Genomic DNA, 22,934 nt, shown 5'->3' on the forward strand with positions numbered 1-22,934 from the left:
CTCCATTTATTCTCCTCCCTGGGTGAGCAAAGTCCACCAGGCAGATGGGACCTCCCTCCTCCCTGAGCAGCAACCAGATTCTCTCTATAACTACTGCAGAGCTGTGAATACTCCAAAATCTCCTTTTGTTCTGCCTCATTCCAGCCTTTATCAGCTCAATCCTTTAATTTCTGCAGCTCTCCTGCTTTCCTGACATGCAGCTTTCCCCTGCACAGCACCAGCTTTACGTAAGGCAGTGTGAGAGCAGCCCCAGTGAGACACGGCTGCAGAGCCCAGGCAGGGAATAAACGAGCACATGGAATTTGGGAGTGTGATCCTGCATTTCTCCTGTCACCTCAGACAATTCCTGTGGCCAAGGAGTCCGAGCTGAGCCAGGCTGCAGAGCTGGGATGGGAACTGCTCCTCAGCTGGAAGGGCTCAGGTGTCAGAGCCCTGTGCAGCTGCAGGTGTCCCCCACAGACCAGCAGCACCAGTGGCACCACCAGTGTGCTTGTCTGGAGCTGGGCTGGGGGTCGGCTCTGAGCACCGGGCTGGGGCAGCTCCCCTTCCCACTGGGGGTGTCTCTGTGCCATCCCCTCCTCCCACAGGGACACTGGGACATGCCAACCCCAAATGCCAGCAGGGATACAGACCCAGTGAGGATGGAAGGCCAGGCAGCTGATGGCTCCCACTCTCTGTCCCATGAACCCATCGTAGTACTTGATGTTGTTGATCAGCTCCCCGTTCCCGTTGTAGATCGCAGTGAACTGGTTCATGGAGCCACTGGAAGGGAAGGGACAGAACACGGAGTCACTGGCAATGCTGGGAGGGGACAGCACTGCTGCTGCAGCCCCCGGCTGAGCTGTGTGCCAGACCAGAGTGCGGCCACTCCTCTAAGCAGGAGACCATTAAGTGGTGGCCAGAACCACAGTGACCTGTGGTCAGGAAAACACGGAGAGCTGATGCCCAAACACACCCAGGGCATCCCCAACAGGCTCCAGGCCATGGGGCTGTGGAGCAGCTTCTGGTCCTCACTCAGAGCCCAGAAATACAGACACTGAACAGGGGCATCCAGGGTTTCTGTGATGGGTAAAGGGATAAAGTTCCTGAGCAGCAAACATGGGAAAGAAGCTGCACTATTGTGGTGAGGTTAAAAACAGTAAAGTCAACACCACCCCATGAATGATGCCTTTGGAGACAAACCATCCTCTCCAGGGATCATGGAATCATGGAATGGTTGGGGTTGAGAGAGACCTTAAAGCCCACCTTGTTCCACCCCCTGCCATGGGCAGGGACACCTTCTCCTATCCCAGGTGGCTCCAAGCCTTGCCCAACCTGGTCTTGGACATTGCCACGGATCCAGGGGCAGTCACAGCTCCTCTGGGCACCCTGTGCCAGGGCTTCCCCACCCTCTCAGGGAAGAATTTCTCCCCAGTACCCCATCTAACCCTGCCCTCTGGCACTGGGAAGCCATTCCCCCTTGTCCTGGCACTCCAGGCCCTGCTCCGTCCCTCTGATCACCCTGGTGCCTCCTCTGGACTCCCTCCAGCAGCTCCCTGTGCTGGGGCTGCAGGAATGGCAGCAGCACTTACCATGCAAAGAGGTTGGCCTGGGGGTGGATGTCGAGGGCCGTGAGCCCCTTGACGATCTGCAGCACCTTCATGGACTCGGGCATGCGCGGGTCGAAGAACCGCACGTCGCCGTTGACGCTGCCAACACAGTGCCACGGGGTCAGGCTGTGCCCAGCCCGATCCCAAACCCAGGAAGTGGAGCCACAGGGCTGCCCATGAGCCAACCACCTCCACAGGGCACTGGGACAGGGAACGCACAGGGCCGAGTTCCCGCTGGTGCCGTGATTTGATCCCATCCGCAGCACGTTCTGTGCTGGAATAGCAGCTCAGGATGGATCCCACACTGCTGATCCCTCACCGCCTCTGTCGCTCCCAGCCCATCGCTGAGTGTGTCCTCCCTGTCCTGTCACACCCAATACACCCAGCTCCGTGCCAGCCCCGAATTCCTGTGCTTTGCACAGCAGGAAATTGCCTTAGAAACCTCCAGGCAGAGGGGATGTGCTGGTGCCATCCTTTACTCCAAGCGTCTGGACACCAGGATCTCACTCTGCCCTAACATTTGTTTCCCTTGGATTTTGCTGTCAGCTGAAGCAGAGGGAACTGGGAGGAACTGGAAGTGAGGTGTCCCAGCTCCACAACCTGAGCTCCTCTGGGAAGAGCCCAGACCTGCCTTTTGAAGCCCAACATTCCCTCACAGCTCTGCAGCCCCGGGAGCAGCTCCCAGGCTGGAAGGGCTCTGAGGAGAGGGGACCTCAGCCCTGGGCACAGGGACCTGACCCTGGAGCTGCTGGAGGAGCTTATGGAGAGGAAGATTAAAAACTCCAATATGGGAGCTTGACAAATCTGGCGGCTGCATCACATAATCCCCTTTCTGAAAATCTTAATACATTTTTGCTGGCCCATCCCCCACCTCAGGAATGTTCTGAATCCCAGAAAATTATGTTTTGTTTCCATTTTCTAATCAAGAAAAAGAGGCTCTTTGTGTGCAAATGGTGGCTTTGTGACAATAAATTCTGGTCTGCTGTTCCTTAATGGCCAAATCCATTCCTGCTGCTCTGGCTGCAGTATTTACCAGGCAGCAGGAATGGATTTAGGGAATTGCACAGGAATCCTGCCCAGGAACGCGCCCGATAGAGGCACCATCCACCTTCCTCCTCTTGTTCTCTCCCAAATGACCCCACAGAGACGTTGGCAGTAAAGGCCCCCCACCACAAGATATTCTATACCCAGCTCCTGCTTCCCTCCCCTCCTCCCCACACACCTTGTGATTCCAGCACCTTGTTTACTCCCAAACCACACCAACGGCCTCCCAAGGAAAGCTCCACATCCCTTTTTGCCTCCTCTCCACCAAGTTTGGAGCAGGAGTTAATTACTGAAGCAAATGTCAAACTCAGGAGCTTTGCCCTCTCAGCTACTGGAATACCAGGGACAGGATTTAAAGGGAAAACCAAACTGTGGGTAAGGGAGAACATCTCAGGAGCGCAATCCCGTGTACCTGACACTCATGATGTTGCCCTCGGGGTGCTTCTGCAGGTAGGCCTTCACCACCCAGGCCGTGTGCTCTCGGTAGGTCATCACTCGGCTGGGGACAGAGGGACACGTGTGAGGTGAGGAGGACACAGGAGGCCCCCGAGCCCGGGCAGGACGGGCATTACCATTCACTGAGGGCCATCCTCCTGTCGAACACGCGGATGGAGCCGTCCCCCAGCCCCGCCACGATCAGGGAGCGGTGGGAGTCACAGGACAGGCTGGTGACACAGCTGTCAGCCCCTGTGGGAATGTCCTGCCGAGAGAGCACACAGACACCACGGCGTGGCTGCGGGGCCCTAAGCCAAGGTCCTCATCCCCATCCTCACACCCAGCAGCGTGAGGCAGCTCTGGTGCCCCCGAGCCCCACCAGTGACCCTTTGGCCCCTGGCAGTTCTGCAGGCCCGGCACAGCCCCAGAGAAGCCAGGCAGTGCTGTGCCCCCTCCCGTCCCTGCTGTGGCATGGATGACAGGGACATGCAGCATATCTCATTAGTGACGCCAGACATGGCGTGTGTTGGGGAAGTGACATGGAAAAAGGCAGCTGGAGCTGCAGGGACAGCTGTGCTGGGAACACGCCGGGCACCCATGCTGCCACTTCCCCTTTTTTGCTTCTGGAGGCAAAAGAATTGCTCAGAATAATCCCTGTGCCTGTTGGAGGAAAAACACTTTAAATTAAAACTAGTAAAAAAAGCTGAGCAGCTCTGCAAAAGCAGAAATGACAATCCTGGAATCATGGAAGCGGTTTGGGTTGGGAGGGACCTTAAAGCTCCTCTCATTCCACCCCCTGCCATGGGAACACCTTCCACAGCCCAGGCCCGTGTGCAGGAGCCCCGCCGGAGCTGCAGGAGCTCATTCCACACTTCAGTGCTGTTTGTGCCTCTGTGCAGATTCACCTCTGGAGCTGCTCCAGCCTGGGCTGAGCCGGGAGAGGCACCAGGCCTGGGGCTGCTCCAGCCTCTGCCCACCCCCAGCTCCTCCTTTGAAGCAGCAACACTCAGCAGAAGTGCAAATGAAGCACTTGCTCCTCCAGCTCCAGCCCGAGTGCTTCCAGAGGTGTGGGATTTTGTAGTTCAAGGAGGGAAGCACCTTTATCCGCCTCGATTATTCCTGCTCTTTGTGCTGATTCTCACTTTCCCAGTTACTGAGTCAGGAAGTTCCAATCACTTGAATTTCAACACCCAATCTTTGCAATTAAAAAAAGAAACAACATGTTTTTAGATACTTTCGGTGCAATCATTAATCATCATCATTTAAAAGATTTTCACCTCCTCAATTTTGCTGCTCCCTAATTTGCATAGAAAAAATAATATGTGAAAGTAATTAAGATGAACAGAGGCTTAATTATCCTGCATCGCAGGGTCAAAGTGTCGCAATTAATGTTCATCCAAGGGTAATTAATTTCAAGAAGCTTTGAAAACTCCACTTCCTTTTAATTCCAGCATGGTGCCTCCAGTCTCACCGCCCAGCTGCTTCTCCTTGGAATTTCTGAGAAACTTCCGTGTGACTGTGGCTGACACGAACTCTGGCAGGGCCTTTTCCCCGTTACAGGGCACAGAAAGCTGTGTGTGCTTCCACAGGCTTTTACACTATTTCAGTTCCATGCTAATGTGAAATCCAACCTGCATCCCAGTGCCCGCCTCTGCATCCCAGTGCCCGCTTCTGGACTGCACAGCCTCACCTTCCCCGAGCATTGCTGCCCACCCAGAACAGCACAGCAGCTTCCAGGAGAGCCCTGACATGCTCCCTGAGTATCTGCGTGGTTTTACTGATCTTGGAACGTGGCCCTGGGGGAGGGGGCAGGGGGGGCAGGGCAGCAGGAGCTCCAGGACCTGGCAGCTCCTCACAGTGCAGGCTCAGGCGCTCTGGGGCACTGGGCCCATGGGAGGTGCTCCGGGAGGGAGAAGGTGCTGGGACAAGCACGCAGGTGTTACCTGTACTTTCATTTCCCGATCCGTGTCCCAGATCCGGATTATCCTCACGTCTCCCGAGGTCATCAGGAGCCCGGTTTCTTGTTCCCAGTCCACCACCATCCCTGCTCCTGAGACACAACAAGGCAGGGATGCAAATCAGCACCAGCACGGGCAGAGCTGCACTCCTTGGAGCATCAGCTCTCCTGACCTCGTGTTCCAGACACCGTCAGAGCAAATGTAAATTACACACACAGACACCCCACACATCCTCCAGACGGGACTGAATCAGCTGCTCCCAGACTGGAGTCCAAACTGCCTCTGCCCCCTGGTCTGAGTGAGCGCTGAGAGAAGCCGAGCACGGCCGCTCCCTGTGGGAGGGGAGCACAACTTCCAGGAACTGCTGGGGCTGCCAGGGGCCAGCACAGTGCCCAGCACTCAGGAGAACATCAAATGCTGATCGCAGAGACTCAGCTGGTGCCACCTCACACAGCACGACCTGAGAGCTCCTGGACTGACTCCTTGTTCTGTCAGAAAGATGTGGGAGAAGTTCCTGAAAAAGGAACAGCCAAATCAGGGCTGCAGTAGAGTGAATTTAACAGCTGGTGGGAGCACAAACCAGTTTGCTGCACAGACTGGTAAGGAGGGGGACACCCTGCAATGACAACAGCTCAAACACCCTCACAAGGAGCTTTTGCTCCTCATCCCTGAGGGCACAGATCAATCTCCAGGGGAAGTCCAGGACAGCATCCCATCCACGCTGCATTAAAAACACAAACAAAAAACTCCGGGAGCACCACAGGAGGGAACCAGAGAAGAACTCCAGGCTTGGTGTCTGTTTCCAGCCCCTCGAGCAGGGCAGAGGCAGCAGCAGCATCCCTGCCTTTCCTTGCAGCATTCCTGCTTCTCAGAGCAGAATTCCTGCCTCAACAGCAGCATCCCTGCCTCCCAGAGCAGTTGTCCACCCTCTCCTCTGTGCCAAAGCGAGTCTCTGGTGCTGAGCAGTGTTTCATAACCACACAACTGGAGTCAGAACCCTCTGCAATGCATCAGGACTGCAGCTCCTGCCCCGAGCACTCAGTGCCTTCAGCACCATCCCCGTGTCTCCACTCCACAACGTGCTTGTCCACAAGGTAAAAACGTGCATTTGTCTGGATTTACTGCCAGGAATTATCCCCAGCAGGAAATTTAAGCCTGCCCCAATATGCTCTTTTGTCACCAAAGTGCCACAAGTACCTTGTACCAGAACATCCATGGTTACAAAGCACAAAGGAAGCAGCAGACATGTCTACAACACCGAGTTCTCCTCCAGCACGACAGAATGACCTTGTTTTGCACAGCTTCAGAGAAAACATTCTGCCCCTCTCCCCTTCCTAAGCATCACATCTGAGCCGACTCCTGATCTTGCCACATCCATGGAGGAGGTTGCTGTCGTTTGACAGTCCCTCACCTCACCGCAGGAAATTTGGGACTCTGGGCTGATCTGGGAGCTTGGATCTTTGTCTTTAGGCAAATGGATTGTTCCTTCAGATTGCCTGGCAGCTCGCAGGGCTGGAGAGCCCAGGCAAGCAAGCTGGCAGTGATGGAGATGATAAACATCACTCAAGTGTTTGCATTTGTCATCTGTTTATGGCCCATGTGACAGGAGAAACCCGGCAGCTGGGATGGATCTGGCCATTACCACCCCTGATGGAGCTCAACAGGCAAAGAGCTCCGAGGCAGATCCAAAGCTCCCAATTTCCCAGGAACATTCCCCAGTTTGAAGACAAGGTTTCTGTCTGATCAGCACCAAATCCTGCCCGGCTGCGGTTCCAGGGGCTGCTCTGTGCAGGGGGACAGGGAAGGGAAGTTTGGGGACAGAGGTGGCATTTTTGGTGCCTCTCTTGGTGTGCCACGTCTGTCACAGGATATTCAGCAATGCCATCTAGAAGGGCAGGGAAAGTCTCATTGAGGGGAGAGGCTCCAGAGGGATTGCACAGAGATTCCCATGAGAGACAAGCAGATGGAAAGGACATGGGTTCACCCCCAACCAGGCTGGAGAGAAAGGAGGGAGATGGTCATGGAATCGTGGAATGGTTTGGGTTGGGAGGGACCTTAAAGGTCATCTCATTCCACCCCTGCCATGGGCAGGGACACCTTCCACTACCCCAATGTGGCCCTGGACACTTCCAGGGATGATGCTGGGTATGGTGTGGCTTGAGATCCTGCACCTCCTGCCTTTCTTATTAAAACCTAAATAGTCCAGCTCAGTGATAACTGCTGCTCCCTGGAAGAGAGAGGAGCAGGATCATCCCAAAGCAAGGATCTGCCTGGAGGCTGCAGAGGTGCCCGTGCTGAGCCCTGGGCTGGGGCTCTGCTCCCGCTGCACCCCAGTCATGCCCTGACCAAAAAGGGAACACAACTGGGAACGCTGAACCAGAACTCCAACCTGTCTGAAGAGAAGAAAAGCCCTTGTACATAAATGTCAGTCACTTGGAAGTGTGTGAGGGGAAGGAAAGCTTCCTCCGACTGTGAAATGTTCCATCCAGAGCTGGCACTCACAGTATGGAACAAGACAGAAATAGCTGAACTATTTCTATGTACAAGCAAAGGTTTGCATGGCAGAGATGATACAGGATTGGCTCATGTTTCCATGCTCAATTCATAGTATTTTGGGATGAGGAGCAAACGTGGGATTGAATACTAATGATCATTTCCTTTTTAATTAACAGAGGTCCTACTCCAGGATGTTACAACTGAGCCTGCAGCCCACCCACCGGGCCTTGGCTCCTGGGCTTGGCACCTGAGCTGCTCCTCAGCCTCTCCTGCCCACAGGTGCTGCTCTGAGCACCTGCACAGCCCCGGAGCTGGCTCTGAGCTGGCACCCTCACACCTCCTTACAGGACCAAACAGGGCCAGTGCTGTCGCAGCCCCTGACACAGGCCACTGGTGGAATCCTGGTGCTCCCAGCACCCACGAGCTGCAGAAACCAGCCCTGCACTGCTGCAATGCATCAAGAGCTACGAGCACAATCTTCCCCACAGGAATATTATGTTCTTAGATAATGAGCAACAAATCTTCCACAGCTCAGGGAAAGGAATTTTTAAATGTCTGTGGTGGAGATGTTGTTCTTTCTTGGTTTGGGGTTTTTTGTTTGTTTCTGAGTCTTTTAAAGACAGCACTGGCAGTTGTGTATGGCTGAGTTTACACACACCAACAGCTGTTCCTGAAGGTGGAACTTCCCATGGCTGTTCCCCCAGGACTGCCCCTGAGCCAGAGATATTTGCCTGGATGGGACAGTTCCATGGATAAATTCCAGTACTAATGTGGTGAAAGCAGCTGCGCTCCCCTGTAACGTCACGGGAACGTGGCCGCTCTGTCCTTGGCATTTCAGTGGAATCAGGAATACCTACATGGAACAAAGTATAAAAGCATCCTGGGTTCTGACTGATCATTTTTTAATCAGGGGCCCTCCTGGTTGAGCAGTGAAGCACATCCCTGCTTTAATTTCCAGGAAGCAGTGGGAGGGTTGGATGACCTCACTCATCATTAATTTCTACAACATCCTCTCAAAAAGTGTCACCCTCCTCCTGCCAAGGACTCCACAGTGAGGGACAGCAGGAGCTGGGATGCTGGGAATTCAATTAAAAGAACACAAACCCCTGGAGCTGCGATTTCTCCCATGATTTTATTGCCATAAAATAATCTGCCCAGAACTGCGTCGCTCCCCCCGAAATCCCCACTCCTGAAAGGCACGATGTGGACTCCTGGGAGATGTGGGAAGCTTCCCTGCCATTCCCTCTGCCCCTTGGTCTCCAGGATGAGCCTGAGTCTGATCCCTTGACCAGCTCCTGGTGCAGGTTGGAGCTGTCCCCCTGCTCCAGGCCCCATCCAACCTGGCCTGGGACACTTCCAGGGGCAGGGCAATATCTAACCATTGCTGAGGTACTTTGCTGTCAGGAGAGCACTAATTCCATACATTTTTACAGCTCCTCAGAGAGAAGGGGGAATGCTTGTGCTGCCTGTGCCACCAGATGCAGCTGGAGAAGGCTTTTATCGAGCTGCCCTGCCCGTGAGCCGGGGCTGCCATGGCCTGGCAGCAGCGGCATCGATCCGGCTCCGGCGTTCCCTCAAACTGCTCCCTGCCCGGCTCACTGAGCGGGAGATTCCCTGCAGCCAAGTCCTGCTAATTTTAGCCTTTGCTGGGGGATTTCGGAGCCAGCCACACATCAGCTCTGCTCGGTCCTGCCCCAGCTCCCACAGCTGCAGAGATTTGCTGAACTCCACTAACGAGCTCTGAATCAGCCCCCGCCAAGAGCCGGGGTGATTAATCAATACAGACACAGCCAGCTCCGATCAGGCAGCAAATATCAATAATTGAGGCACATCCTGAGGTGACGATGTCACCACGAGCACCTCGGATGGACCCCCGGGATGCCCTGACACATCAACCACCTGCTCCCTTGGGAAAGGGGGTCAGGATCCAGAGCCATGCAGACCCTGCACAGCCTCTGTGGGTGAAGGCTGGGGACTTCCTTCACCTTCCCTCCACGTGACAGAGTGGAATTTGTGACATTATTAGAGTCCCAGAATCCCAGAGGGGTTTGGGTTGGGCACAGCTCATCCCATTCCACCCCTGCCATGGGCAGGGACACCTTCCCCTATCCCAGGTTGCTCCAAGACCGTGTCCAGCCTGGCCTTGGACACTGCCAGGGATCCAGGGGCAGCCACAGCTGCTCTGGGCACCCTGTGCCAGGGCCTGCCCACCCTCATAGGGAAGGATTTCTTCCACAGATCCAACCTAAATTTCTCCTCTTTCCTTTTTGGCTGATCTCTGCCAAGGGTCCACAGTTCTGAGGCTCCTGGGCAAGACTCCTCAGCATCTCCTTTCCACAGGACCTTTACAGCCCAGGTGTGTTCCAAATAAACCCCAGCCAAACCCACAACAGCTTTATGGTGGTTCCCATCTCAAACACTTCTATCCAGGGGTGCTCTGAAACCTCCATGGAAAAGAGAGACTCCCAAATCCCCCCACACCTCCTGTGGCTGAGGGAGCTCAGAGAGGCTGACATAAAGATTCCCTTATCCCTTATCCCTGTGCCTGCTCAGGGAGCACAGATTCCTCCCTGCCTCCCTCAGGGCTGTCCCGGACACAGACACAAGGCAGGGCATGGCAGAGGTGGAAGCGAAGCTTCCTGGGAACCACAGGCACCCAGCACTCATCCAGCCACGCCAAAACCCCAAGCAACCCCCAGAGGCGGCCAAGGAGCTCCTGCCCACCCCCCCAGCAGGGAACAGGAACAGCACTCACCTCCCTGCTTGCTTCTGTCCAGATAGATGGACACCCTTCGGGCCAGACCTGTGAGGAGACAGGGAGCAGGGGTTGGTGCTCAGGGTGAGTGGTCAGCCAGAGCAAAAACCAGCTTAAAACAAGGACTAGAAAATTGAAGAAAATTGTTCTCAGATTGAAGAACACAAATGAGAAGCAGCAGCACCCAGAGCAGCACAGGCCTCCCTCACCCACTCCAGCACAGCATTCCTGGGAAGCCAGCAGCCTGTGCGTGGAGCCGGGCTCTGGCTGGCTGACAGCAGCACAGAGCTGACAGCTCGGCAGGAACAAGGAGCCATCCTCTGCCTCAGCTGGGCCCTGCTCTCCAGCACATCGAGGAGAGACAGACGGAAAGGCGAGTAGCTCCTGGGATCTGCACAAACCCGTGGGAGCAGGGGGCTCCTGCCATGGGAGGTCAGGGTTTCTGGGAGGGCAGACAGGGAACCAGCACCCCCAGAGTGCAGACAGCTCATGGGGGCTCCCTTTACAGAGCTCCTGACCGGGGAGTTCCCCTCAGACATGGACTGGCTTTGCCATGAAACCCCCAGACAATGGGAGCAGAGCAGCAAAGGGGTGAGAGGCACCACAGGTCACCCTGGAGAATCACACAATCATGAAATGCAATCCCAGAGAGGTTTGGGTTGGAAGGGACCCTAAAGCCCATCCAGTGCCACCCCTGCCATGGCAGGGATACCTCCCACTGTCCCAGGCTGCTCCAAGCCCCAATGTCCAGCCTGGCCTTGGGCACTGCCAGGGATCCAGGGGCAGCCCCAGCTGCTCTGGGCACCCTGTGCCAGGCCCTGCCCACCCTCTCCTGCACAGGGAGCTCCAGGTGCTCAAGAAGGGACCCAGGCAAGCCCTTCAGAAATCATCTCCTGGGTCTCTTCACAGGCTGGAGAAGGAAAACCCTGCAGGAATCTGCTGGGAACACTCCAGGAGCTGGGGGAGAACAGCTGGCACTTGGTCATCCTGAGCCAGCTGGGCACACTTGGGCATTTTCCCAAATTCCAGAACCGTGCTGCTTTCAAGGACAAAGCCACTCTGCCCACAGAGCTGTGGCTGTTCCCTTGTCCCAGAGACACCACACTGCTGTGGCACATCTGCTCGTGCTGCTGTGCCAGAGCTCGCACCAGGCCACGGTCCCTGTGCTGCTCCACAGCCTGCAAACATCCTTTTCTATGGAAATTGCCTGAATTCCCAAAGTCTCCTGCTGCGAAAGCACAGCTCCAGAGCACGTCAGGACAATGTTCTTCCTACGCTGCTCGAGAGAAAATGCTGCGTTTCCCCCTCCTGGAAACCCCAGGAGGCTCAGGAGTTGTGCCTTTCCCTCGGCTCCCTCCACCTCTCACGCTGGAGGTTCCCAGCCCCCGCCTCACACAGGGACCAATCCTGCTTTCAACACACTGATTCTCATTGCAAGGGAATTTCTTCTTGGTGCATCAGTTCTAAACAAGATCAGAAGCAAAACACCTCACACAGAACAAAGAGGGGGCCCAGTGCCGAAATCCAGACCCACCTACCCCGAGTCAGCTCCTCAGAGCAACGAGCTGGGGCCAAGCTGAGCCCCAACCCGGCTGTGCCAGCCCAGATCTGACCTCCCAGTGGAAATGTGTGAAAGTTCTGTGCCTGCCCCGGGCTGCTCGGCCTCTCAGGCAGCCCCTGGGTGTGCCACTGTCCATCTCCCATCGCTCAGGCAACCCAGGGCTGCTTTTCAAGCTTCCAAAGGATGTATTTAGGTGTTACATCTTCCCCTCCCCTTTTCCAAGGGGGAAAATGGCCCAGGAAAGCCATGTTCTGGCTGCTCTCAAGAGCAATTCAGAGGTGAGTGTGACATTGTGACACAGGGGAAAAGCTGGGAGAAGAGGGAAGGAAATCAATAGTGGGAGCAAACAAACTCCAGTAAAACTCCTGAGCTCTGCAGCTTCAAAGATGCATCCTCAGTTTCCTGAGCCAGTGCTGGACCACAGCTGTGGTCTTGGCAGCAGATGACTCTGAAGACTCTCATCTCCACGGGGACTTGCTCCACTTAGCTCTTTTGAAGTGGCTACATTTATTTCTCTCTCCACAAACAGATCTGTCCTTCTCTTCTGCCCAATCTGCTGGGAAGGTGGACACCAAAGAAAACGGGCCCCAGACTGCTTCAGTCCATAAGGGAAAGAAAAAGCCAAGGAAAAAAAAAAAACAAACCAATCCTAAAGAGAACAGATTTAAAAGTTTCCCCAGTCCTGTTTTGGCAGGTGCAACCATGCAGCTCTCAGAGCTCTCTCATCTAAGCCTGTTCTGCAGTGTCAGACCCTGACAATCCTTTCTGGGTGTTAAATCCTGTCCAGAGCGAGGCACAACCAGCACAGGCTCTGCCCTGGCACAGTGCACGTGGAAGGGAAGGCAGAACAATGGGACTGGGCTGAGGGAGTTCCAGGGTCAGCATCCTCCCTGCCCAGGATCAGAGGCACGGCCAGGGCAGCCCGGGGGCATTCCCAGCACCAAAAAACAAGATCCTGAATCCAAGGATGGGAAACATCAGCCAGCAGCCAGGAAAGCTGGGGTTTGTCAGCACAGAACTACAGAATGACACCACAAAGGGCAACCTGTCACGACTCCTGGGCACGTTGTGCCCGAGCAGAGCTGCTCACAGCAGCCCCTCCTGCTCCTGCTGCCACTGTGAAAGGGCAGGTTCTGCCATTTGCACAGCAGGCTCTGAACTTGCAGCAGCTCCTCATCAGCTCTGGGCACTGCCCTCAGCGAGGCAGAGCCTCGAGTGCCTCAAACACAGCTCCTCTTCCCTGAGAGAAACAGGGAAGTGTTAAGGGAAAAACAACACACACAAGGCAGCCCCAGGAAAATCCAATGAATAGCTGAAAGAGCTGTGTCAGGCTCCTGGGATGAACCACATCAGCTCAGAAATGAGAACTGTCAGCTTTTAAGGTCAGGATGAATGATGATGGTCATCTCATCTGACCTCCTGCACAGCATGGGCCAGGCAGCCTCATCCAGCACTTCCTCCATCAATCCCACAAAGTGCTGATTGAACCACAGCACACACAGAAAAACCTGGAGCCTTGATTAAAAATATTCAAGTGACGGAGAATTGCCATTAGAGCATTAGTACCTGATGGAGTCTGGGAAGGATGGAACATCCACCTCCTGGAATGTTGTAAAATCTCCTTTAATATCCTAAACCTCCTGAAATGTCCTAAAACCTCCTGTAACGTCCTAAAACCTCCCATAATGTCCTGAAACAGATTTCAGGGTTACACAAACTGGTTTTCTGGCTTCATCCCATGTGTGGCTGGATGCCAAGGCTCCTTTTTACACCCTTTTCTGCCCAGTTTTCCTAACACTCCAAGCAGGCCAATGTCTCACTGTGCTGTCCTTCTGCATGTGCCAGATTTAGACCACACGTTCCTTTGCCACCTCCTGACCCACAATAAACAGGGAAGAGAAGTGCCAAAACTGGAGCTGGGGCTAAAGGAGGTCACGGGTGCCACATGCAAAGCTGCACAAAGGCTGATTTTCACCTTCCCCCCCCCAGAAACCTCAGTGGGACCCACCTCGTGTGGTTGGCAGCATGTCTGACAGCCCCTGCCAGGCTGTCACCATCTCTGGGTTCTTCTCCAGGTCTGCAAAGTTCTTCCACACTCTGATGGCACCATCGTCTTGGGGAGCACAGAGAAAGAACACAAAGCAAAGTCATTGCTGGTGCAGCTCCCACAGTTCCTTGTGCACGAGGAACAAGAGGAGAAGCAGAACTGAAGTCACACAGACCCCAAAACTCAGGGTATCGCTTTGAACACTTTTTGTTGGGAGTTGTTTTTCCTCTCTAATTTACATCCAAGAAACCTAAAGCTTTGTTCTACTGGAGCTGTTCTGGAAGAGCTTTTCTCCTCCCCTGAATAACACCTGACATTCAATGTCTCTCCATTTCCCTGACATTCATTTTCTCCAGGATTCATCTCTGTCCTCCTCACGATTGGTGCCGAGAGCCACACAAGTACCCACTCAACACGAAACAGCCCCACAGAAGCAGCAGCAGTGAAGCCCAGCCCATCAGCAGCAAATCTTTCAAGAACATTGTGTATTTTTTTCAATTTGTTTCCCATCTGTGAAACTTCTGTGCTAAGAATCGATAAATTGAAAGAAATATGTCCTAAAGGCCCTCTCAGCTGCCCTTCCCCCTCCCTTAATTACACCCAACCTGTACAGTTGAGCAGGAAGTTGGAGAAGCTGTTGAAAACACTCTGAGTGCCAGGTTTGGAATGGTTCCTTGGGAGAGCAGCAGATCTGACTCACAGCTTTACAGACCAAAGACTGGGCAAGATCTCCTCATGCAACCCCCTCGATGCAACTGAAGAGCTGCTCAGGTGAGATATGGGCTAGAGAGAAACTCAGAACCACCTGAGAAGTTCGGTGCTGAAGCTGAGCCCTGCCTGCTCCATGTGGACACAGCACAAGGAACAGAACTGGAGTTGTCTTTTGGTTGCTGCACAGTTTCAGCTCTGGCCAGCAGCTTGAACCAACTAAAATCACCTTCCTCCAGGTGTGCCACAGGAGGAGGTGACCATGACCTCGCAATGACAAGCAAAGACTCAGCTGGGAAGGGCTTCAGCAAGAGTTGGACTGGTCAGACCTTGGAAAGTCTTTGCAGCTGCTACTTGAGAGATTTCAGTACTGCCAGGAAGAATTTGCAAGTTGATCCTGGAAATGGCCTCCTGAGCTGAGACCAGGCAGGGAGGGAAGAGTCAGGCTGGGACCAATCCGTGGAGGGGACACAACAAGGTCCAGAATGCTCACCTGGACTGGAATTCTGCCAAGACCCCTCCGTCCTGGCCCCACTGGTGGGACAATGTGTCCTTTACCTGTGGCAGTGAGCAGCAGGGAGCAGTCCTGGCCATTCAGGTACTCCATGGCTGTGATCCGGGTGTACCGAGGGTTCCCATTGTGGAAATAGTCCAGCTTTTCCCCTTTCTCCCAGTCCCAAAAACTGTGGCAGGAAGAAATAGCAAGTGAGTTTTCAGTTCTCTGTGCAAGCTGTAAAGAGAGGCACTCGTTACCCCACTGTACCTCATGGATATTGGCTCAGCCTGGGTTTCTCCTCTGGAGTTTGGCATCATTTGATTAATGACATGTCAGGGAATCATGGAATGGTTTGGATTGGAAGGACCTCAAAGCCCATCCAGTGCCACCCCTGCCATGGCAGGGATACCTCCCACTGTCCCAGGCTGCTCCAAGCCCCAATGTCCAGCCTGGCCTTGGACACTGCCAGGGATCCAGGGGCAGCCACAGCTGCTCTGGGCACCCTCCCAGGGAAGGATTTCAACACCTCCACCTTCTGAGAGAACCAGGACAGAGGCCCAGCTGTCCCTGCTGTGACCCAGGGTCCCCAGCCCTCACCAGAGGCTCTCCCTGCTGTGACCCAGGGTCCCCAGCCCTCACCAGAGGCTGTCCCTGCTGTGACCCAGGGTCCCCAGCCCTCACCAGATGCTGTCCTTGTCGGCCACAGCGATGCAGGGGGTGAAGGGGTGGAACTTCACCACGGACGGGACGCCCGGGTTCCTGTTGAGGAAGATCTGATCATCCAGCCGGGAAATGCCTGCGGGACAGGAGGGAGCTCAGCTCACACCTGGGATGTTCCCCAGGGATGGGGCTTGGACAGCCCCAGCTTCCCAGTGCCACGAGTCACGTCCCGCTCATCCTGCCCCAGTTCTCACCAGGACACCCCCAGCACTTCTCTCCTTCCAGGAGCTTCTCAAGCCCCCCAGCTGTCTCAGGTCCTGAGGTACAAACCAAGAACTGCAGTGACAAATCCTCCACCCTTCACACTGGCAAGCACAGACAACAAGCACAGCCAAACCCAGGGAAATGCCAGTTTGTGTTGAGGGAAAAACCAACACTATTTCTTCAAAATATAAAATACGAAAATGCCTTTTTTTTTCAATTTAAAATCCAGCATTTCACTGTAGCTTGTGGATTATTTATTTAACCTTCCATTTCAGTTCCCTTAAATTTTAGGTTAATTTGCAAATGAAAAATGTATTTTCCACGGAGACCTTAAAATGATGGGTAAAGACTTTTCCCATCTTGTCTTCCAAGGAGTTTGCTATTCACAAACAGTGTTGGGACCCCTGACACTGCTGGGTTTTGGCACTCTCTGAATTCATCACACAAACCCCTAAACCCAGGAGAAATCCATTCAGCTCGAGTTTGTTTTAGTATGCATCCATTGAATCTAATTTTCATTAAAAGCTTGTAAGTCTATTTTAATTCTTTTTAATATTTCACATTTTCATTATTTTTTTAATGAATAGTGGCATTTTAGTCACTCAGGTTAAGCAACCAAATATGAACACTGTCTAGAAAGAGATTTAACTTCTCCAGGCAAGCATGAAAAATCCCCTTCTTTGTATTCCAACAGATCTCCCAGGCCATCTCCTGGGCTCCAGGATCATTTCTCTGTTTCTCTGGTTGATGATATTCCGCAGTTTCCCAGCATGAAGCTCCACACTGCACTCACAGGAGCAGCCTCCCAATGGCAGGGCTGAGCCCTGGGCACTTCTCCTTCAGCACACTGCGATTTCCAGCTCTGTGTGCCTCAAAAAGCATCCCTGGGGAGGAGCAGCCCCCATCCCCAGACCTGCTCCCGGGAACGCTGCCAGGAGCTCCTGGAACTGTGACTCCCCAGCCTCTGCTGCTCAGGGCACACGGGCAGGGATAATTGAGGAATGCAAATTCCTCAGGAAGCTTCATTAGGTTCCACTTTATTCTAATAAATTCCTGTGCTGAGAGAATTCCAGCCCAAAGCTGCCTCAGAGAGCCCTAAAAAGATGCAATCCTGGATTCCTGGGGAGCTCCCACTGACGCAGCACGGACCCGAGGCACGCTGGGAGCAGCACACACACCACGCACACAAATATTCCAAATAAATGGGATATAAGGAGTGAACAACAATTTACAGAGCTCAGCAGAGCAGGGAACGTGAGAGACATCCCTGAGGTGTCTCCTGAGCTGGGGGGACAGGTCCAGCAGCCCCAGGGCTGGTCTGCCATGACCATGTCTGTCCCACATCAAACCCTGAGCTTGCAGCTCTGGAGTTTATCCTGCAGCATTCCACCTTCCCTCCCTTTAAAAGCAGAACCTGAGCTGGTGACCAGGCCCAGCAGCTGAGAACAGAAAGGTGGGGGAGCACCAGTGACACACGTGCAGCAGCAGCAGCATCGCCTGCCCTGCACTGGGAGGGAACAGGCACCAGTGGGAGCGGCTGCACGGGGTCATCACTAATTGGGATCATCACTAATTGGGGTTTTACAGTTCCGTGGCCTGAAAAGGGAACCACTCACCCTTCTGGATGATCTTCTGGGCCTGTTTCCTGACGCGGGCGTTGCGCAGGAAGCGCCACTCCCGCTCCTTGCGGATCTGGCTCTCCAGGTCATGCTCCTCCGGGATCTGCCAGGACAGGAACCCACACAAGCAGAACCAGTGACCACCAGAACTCCAGGAATTAGCTGGGTGCTAATACAGTGTCCATGGCTCCTGTCCCCTCTGAACACTGCAGGTCTGATCTCGGTACAACACACATTTCTCTCCTAACTCTCCTCAGCAGAGAAGCATCACGTAGCAACCCTGAGATCAAAGAGGGAGCACAGCCCTGGTACAGCCAGCTCAGAACACACTGAAATCTTTCTTTCCTTGCTAATCAAGGGCTGCTGGCCGAGCAGGGCACAGCTACATTCCCAGATCCCTGGGATGTGCAGGTTCCCACTACCATTTACCAGGAACAGCCCCTTTTGGTTCCCTGTTCTGGAAAACGGTGCCCCCGTGTCACCTGGCTTTGATTATACACAAAATTCTCCCCAAAACTGGAGCGTGGCCCTGCAGTCACAGCCACTCTGAGCCATTTGATGATATTTATTCACACCCCACAGCTCCAGGTTTCAGCACTCCATGGCTTCCCTACAAAACCTGTGCTCCAGGCACAAGGCCAGGTCAGGACTCAACAGCTCCAGCCCAGGATGGAGCAGCCCCAGTGCTGCTCCCACCATGGGTATATTCCCATCCTTGGTCACAGCACAGGATCAAAAGGAATAAACTCCTAAGATCTCACCCCAAACCATGGCAGGAGCTACATATGAGGTATTTTTCATACTTAAAAAATTATCCAATACTCCCCTGCTCCAGAACCATCCTTGGATCAGTTAAGGAGCTGAGCTACAGGATTCTGATCCAGCTACCTTTGATGCCGGGTGAAGGAGAAAGGAGAAACTCTTGGAGAAGGAAGACAAATGCCCCACAAACAAACCCTATCTCCCCTGAATAAGAAAGTCCTTAAATCATCTGACACTATTACAAACACTGCCTTCAAACCATGCTATCCTTTGGAAAACAGCTGTTACTAAGCTGGACTTCTGCTTCTTTAAAACAAATAAAAAATAAGAAGCCCACCCTCCACCTCTCCTCCTGGCAAAAAACGCAGCACTTTATTTCAGCACAACACCTATTAGAAAGGCAATGACAAACGACCCCTAATGAAAAGCAATAAACAAACCTGAGCTAAAATACATCAAAGGAGTTTGAGAGGGGAGAGATGACACCTACACCTTAATGAAAATCCAGCTTCGCTGGGAATAAATTAAAGCAAGTGTAGGGAAGAGCCCTTGGAGCACCAGTGCAGAGTCAGAGCATGCAGGTAAAGGCTGTCCTGGCCCCCACACCCACCCCTGTGGGGCTCTGGGGACCATCCTGCCAGGAGGGTCAATGAAAACTGAAGCCCAGCTCTGCTCCCTGCCCCGGACACGCTCCAGTTGCAGGATGGGGACCATGACAAGCCGGCGCTTCCCAGGGCTCCAGCTCCCACCAGACAGGAACCAGTGAGCACCCGAGCCCTCCCAGCAGAGGTTTCCTTCTCTGCCCTGCGTTTCTCCCTCTCCCCGTGGCAGTGGGTGTCAGGAGAGAAGCAGGGAGGACTTGGCACTTGGCTCCAGAGGTAAATCCAGCTTTCCCTGGTTACCACTCCTGCAGCAGTTGCAGGATCTCACTCCTCTCCCAGGACTTCGACCAAGGGCCAAGGCACAGTGCAGCAGCTCCAGCAGGGATTTATCAGGAAGGGCTCCTTATGTAATTCTCACCTTCCAGGATCCTTCCCAGCTCCTGCCTGCATGTTCTGCCAGCCCTGGCAGTAACAGATGCTGGCTCCCGCTCTCCTTGACTCAGGACTTCCTGACAGCTGGCACCGAGGCTTTCCTGCGCCCCGTGGCTCCCAGAACAGCCCCGTGCCACGAGGGACTGCAGGAAGAGGAAAAGCTTTTGCAGAGATCAGAGCTGGGGTAGGGACCTGCTTTTCCTGGCACACGGAGAATTTACAATGCAGCGTTTTCCTTCTCCGTTTATTTGATTAGATAATCAATAAATCAAACCTGGAATGATGGCTTGAAACGGAGCCCCTGATTTACACTGGAAATTAATCCCTCAGTCTTTCCAGCGAAAGCATTCTCAGGGCAAGGTCCATGAAGCAAAACTAAATTCATAAATTAAATATGACTAAGATGCACTCACAGCCATTTTATGTTTATTCATTACAGGAACAGTTGTCTTTCCCTGTTTATGAAGGCAGGCAACAGCTCTGAAAAAACGGCTGGAATTAAGCATCAATGTCATCTTTTTCCGTCAGTACTTGGTACACTTTACTCTGCCTTTTTCATGAGGCTGAAGCTCCCAAAAGGCAGCAGCCACCAGCCAGGACTGTTCCTGTCGCTGCAGGAGCAGGGACTGCAGGAACAGGGACTCCATGGAAACTCAAGCAGCACCCGAGCTGTCAGCCTTGATTTCCAGCCAAGAAACCTCAGAGAAAGTTCTCACAGAGGGATTTCTCCCTGGGCCTTCCACACACCAGCCAGTCTAATCCCAGTTACCTGTAATTCCCTGTTAGGACAGGATAACCCCTGCAGAAAACTCCCTCTCCTTGACCTTTCAAAGCTGCTCTGCAGAAGTAACAGGGAAATCAATTCTCTCCTTTGTTTGATCAGAAAACACAGATTTGGTTCTGTTCAGGCTTCACCCATGGCTGGTGAGGACAGCTCATGGTCAGAAGCTCAGCCCCAGGCAGGGGCAATCCCCAGCCCAAGACACTCAGGGAGCTCCTGCCAGAGCCAGGGCTGTGCCCTGCTCCTGCTCCCTGGGACACACGGAGCACTCTGGGGCTCCAGGAAATCCCCATTTCCATGCCTCCCCTCCCTGGCTCCTGTGAATTAGCACAGGAATGCTCTGTGTTTTTTACTGCCTCCCCTAAAGCAACTTAGTCTATTTTATGTGCAGGAAGTAGTAGTAAAGCCACCCCCCCAGGAGCTCCCCATGTCCCCACTGCCCCTGCCCGTGCCTGGCTGCCTACTCTGATTTATTTTATTAATAAAGACACCCCTCTTCCCCGGAAAAAGCTTTCCTTAAGGAGCAGACAAATGTTTTTAATAAGAACTAAGAGCTCAAACATCATCTTCCTCCTCTTGTGCTCTGGTCTGGAATCAAGACACTGAAACTCATCTTGAGGAGAAAAAGCCCTGCTTGAAGCTTGGCCAGGCAGCCCAGCCCCACATCCCAGATGTGTCCTAAGGAATTACTCAGTGCTTTCAGCAGAAAGGGAATTTCACAGCAGCTGAGGAAGTGTCAGGCAAACACTTCACTGCTGATTCCCTCTGGAAATCAAGAGCCTGCCCTGTTCTGATATCCTTAAACTTGGGCAATTACCTCACCCCAACACTTGCACATTCCAGGAGAGTGGTGGAGATGGCTCAGCCCCAACTCCCGGATGAGGCAGCACTAAAACCACACAATTTCCTCATTCTCACGATCTCAACAGCGGTGCTTGGACACAAACATCCGCTGTGGAGAGGCATTAATGGAGCCTGGGCATCGTCCCTGCTGGGCACAGCAATCCCTCCAAGAGATGGAGCTCCAAGTCCTGACACCGTTTGGGCTCCCAGAGCACCTGAAGGTTTCCTTTAATGAGGGAAATTTACTGCTTGTCCTGTTTCATACTTAAACGTGAAACCTGAGCTTTGGCTAAAACATTCTGGGAATCTAACAGCTAAAACATTCTGGGAATTTAGCAGCTTCTCTTTCCAGTCACTGACGATCTTTGCCCACCTCTTAAGAGCTCTGGTTTGTGTTTTTCCTGGAACAAGGCTTCAGTTTCTCTCTCACTTCAGGAGATAATTTAGTTACCCAAACAAGTCACTTCTGAAGAGACCTGGATGCAGATTTGTCATTAGAACACTTATTCTCTGCTATAGCACAACTTCTTACACTTTAAAAAAAAATGTTAAAACCCAACAATGTGCTCCCCAAGCTTCCCCCAGGCACTTGTGGGCATCCAGCCGCTCTCACTTTGTCCTCTGTAAGTCAAAGGTGTCTGCACTGGAAGCAGAGCACAGCTCCCAAATCCCACCTGAGGACAGTGAGGCAGAGGGTCTGTCCTGCTGCCTCTAATGAAAACAGCATCTCTCTTTCTCCAGTCTCTCACTGCCCTTTCTGGAAAAAAGGCCCTTCCTTATTCCATTTATTTATTTTAAAAACCAATTAATTTTAGCTACAATGAAATTTTCCACAGGCAGAGAAGCACAGCATTTCAGACGGAACAACTCTACAGCGCAGCCAGGCAAAACTGGGGGATCTGGATACAGAACCTCTCCTCATGCCTACGCTCTTTGTGGACTGTGCTCCATGGGGAGCAGAGCTCCACCCCCGGGCTCCGTCCCTGGCCACACCCCACTGTCCCACCCTCACTGACCCTTCTGCTCCCTCTGGTCACTTCTTCCCTCTCACTGACACACGGTCCCACAGCTCCCCAGAGCAGCACAATCTAAGGAAATCCATCCCTTTGCCTCCCCAGACTGCAGGAAAGGCAAGGGAGAAAGGGCAGGGAGGGCAGAGCCGAGCCCAGGGGCCAGCACAGGCCCCCAGAGTTACCTTCATGACGGGCTGGGCGAAGTACTTGGCGCTCCAGTCGCAGAACCCCGTCTGCACCGCGGCCGAGATGAAGCTCTTGTGTCCCACGGCATCGTCGGCATCATCGGCTGTCTGTGGGGAGGGGACAGGGCTTACCCACCTGCAGGGGCCAGGGACACCCCCAGAACACCCATGCTGACCCAGCCAGGCAGAAAAAACCTCCAACACACGGCCCAGGACAGGAAACTCCGTGCACCCTGCTTTGGGATCAGGTGTTACAGTCACTCTTGGAAAGGTGCACATTCCCTCAGGCGCAGGGATCAGGGCTGGAGCAGCCCCATGGCACCACAGGGAGGTCCCAGGAGGAGTTTTGTCACAGTGTCTCAAGGATGTGGCGTGGGGAGCAGCGAGGGTGACTCAGGATGCAGACACAGCTCGTGCCAAGGTGCACGTGGATGAGTGTCTGTCACACAGCACAGGACACCCCACGGGAAAAGGGAAAAGGGAAAAGCTGCTCCATTCCCTCAGCTTTCAGCCAGCCTTTCAGAAATACGATCCAGGCTGGTGCTGCCAAAGCCATGAGAAGGGAAGGCGTTGCTGCTGCGGCTGCAGCACTTTCTCCTTGTGGTCACAGCTGTCCCTTGTCCCTGCTCTGCTGAGGCTGGAGAGCAGCCCCCAAGGGTCAGGGACTGGCTCTGGGTTATCTCT

The 22,934-nt window shown here is 53.6% G+C and overlaps 1 protein-coding gene across 4 annotated transcripts in view; it reads right to left on the reverse strand.

The window, feature by feature from the left end:
* The window catches only part of RPTOR (regulatory associated protein of MTOR complex 1), a 101,872-nt gene that overhangs the window by 3,087 nt on the left and 75,851 nt on the right, over nt 1–22,934 (reverse strand). For 2 of the 4 annotated variants that reach the window (XM_082294126.1, XM_082294124.1), the window contains 11 exons: nt 22,248–22,358; nt 17,630–17,735; nt 15,771–15,885; nt 15,152–15,276; nt 13,847–13,951; nt 10,278–10,325; nt 5,012–5,118; nt 3,206–3,333; nt 3,046–3,132; nt 1,572–1,688; nt 633–762 (listed from right to left, as the gene is read on the reverse strand). In XM_082294126.1, the coding sequence (XP_082150252.1) occupies nt 633–762; nt 1,572–1,688; nt 3,046–3,132; nt 3,206–3,333; nt 5,012–5,118; nt 10,278–10,325; nt 13,847–13,951; nt 15,152–15,276; nt 15,771–15,885; nt 17,630–17,735; nt 22,248–22,358 (1,179 nt within the window). The remainder of the gene's footprint in view (nt 1–632; nt 763–1,571; nt 1,689–3,045; nt 3,133–3,205; nt 3,334–5,011; nt 5,119–10,277; nt 10,326–13,846; nt 13,952–15,151; nt 15,277–15,770; nt 15,886–17,629; nt 17,736–22,247; nt 22,359–22,934) is intronic. The other 2 variants (XM_082294127.1, XM_082294125.1) reach the window with 1 other exon arrangement.

The sequence above is a fragment of the Coloeus monedula genome (genome assembly GCF_965178545.1).
Source record: "Coloeus monedula genome assembly, chromosome: 19".
Classification (NCBI taxonomy): domain Eukaryota; kingdom Metazoa; phylum Chordata; class Aves; order Passeriformes; family Corvidae; genus Coloeus; species Coloeus monedula.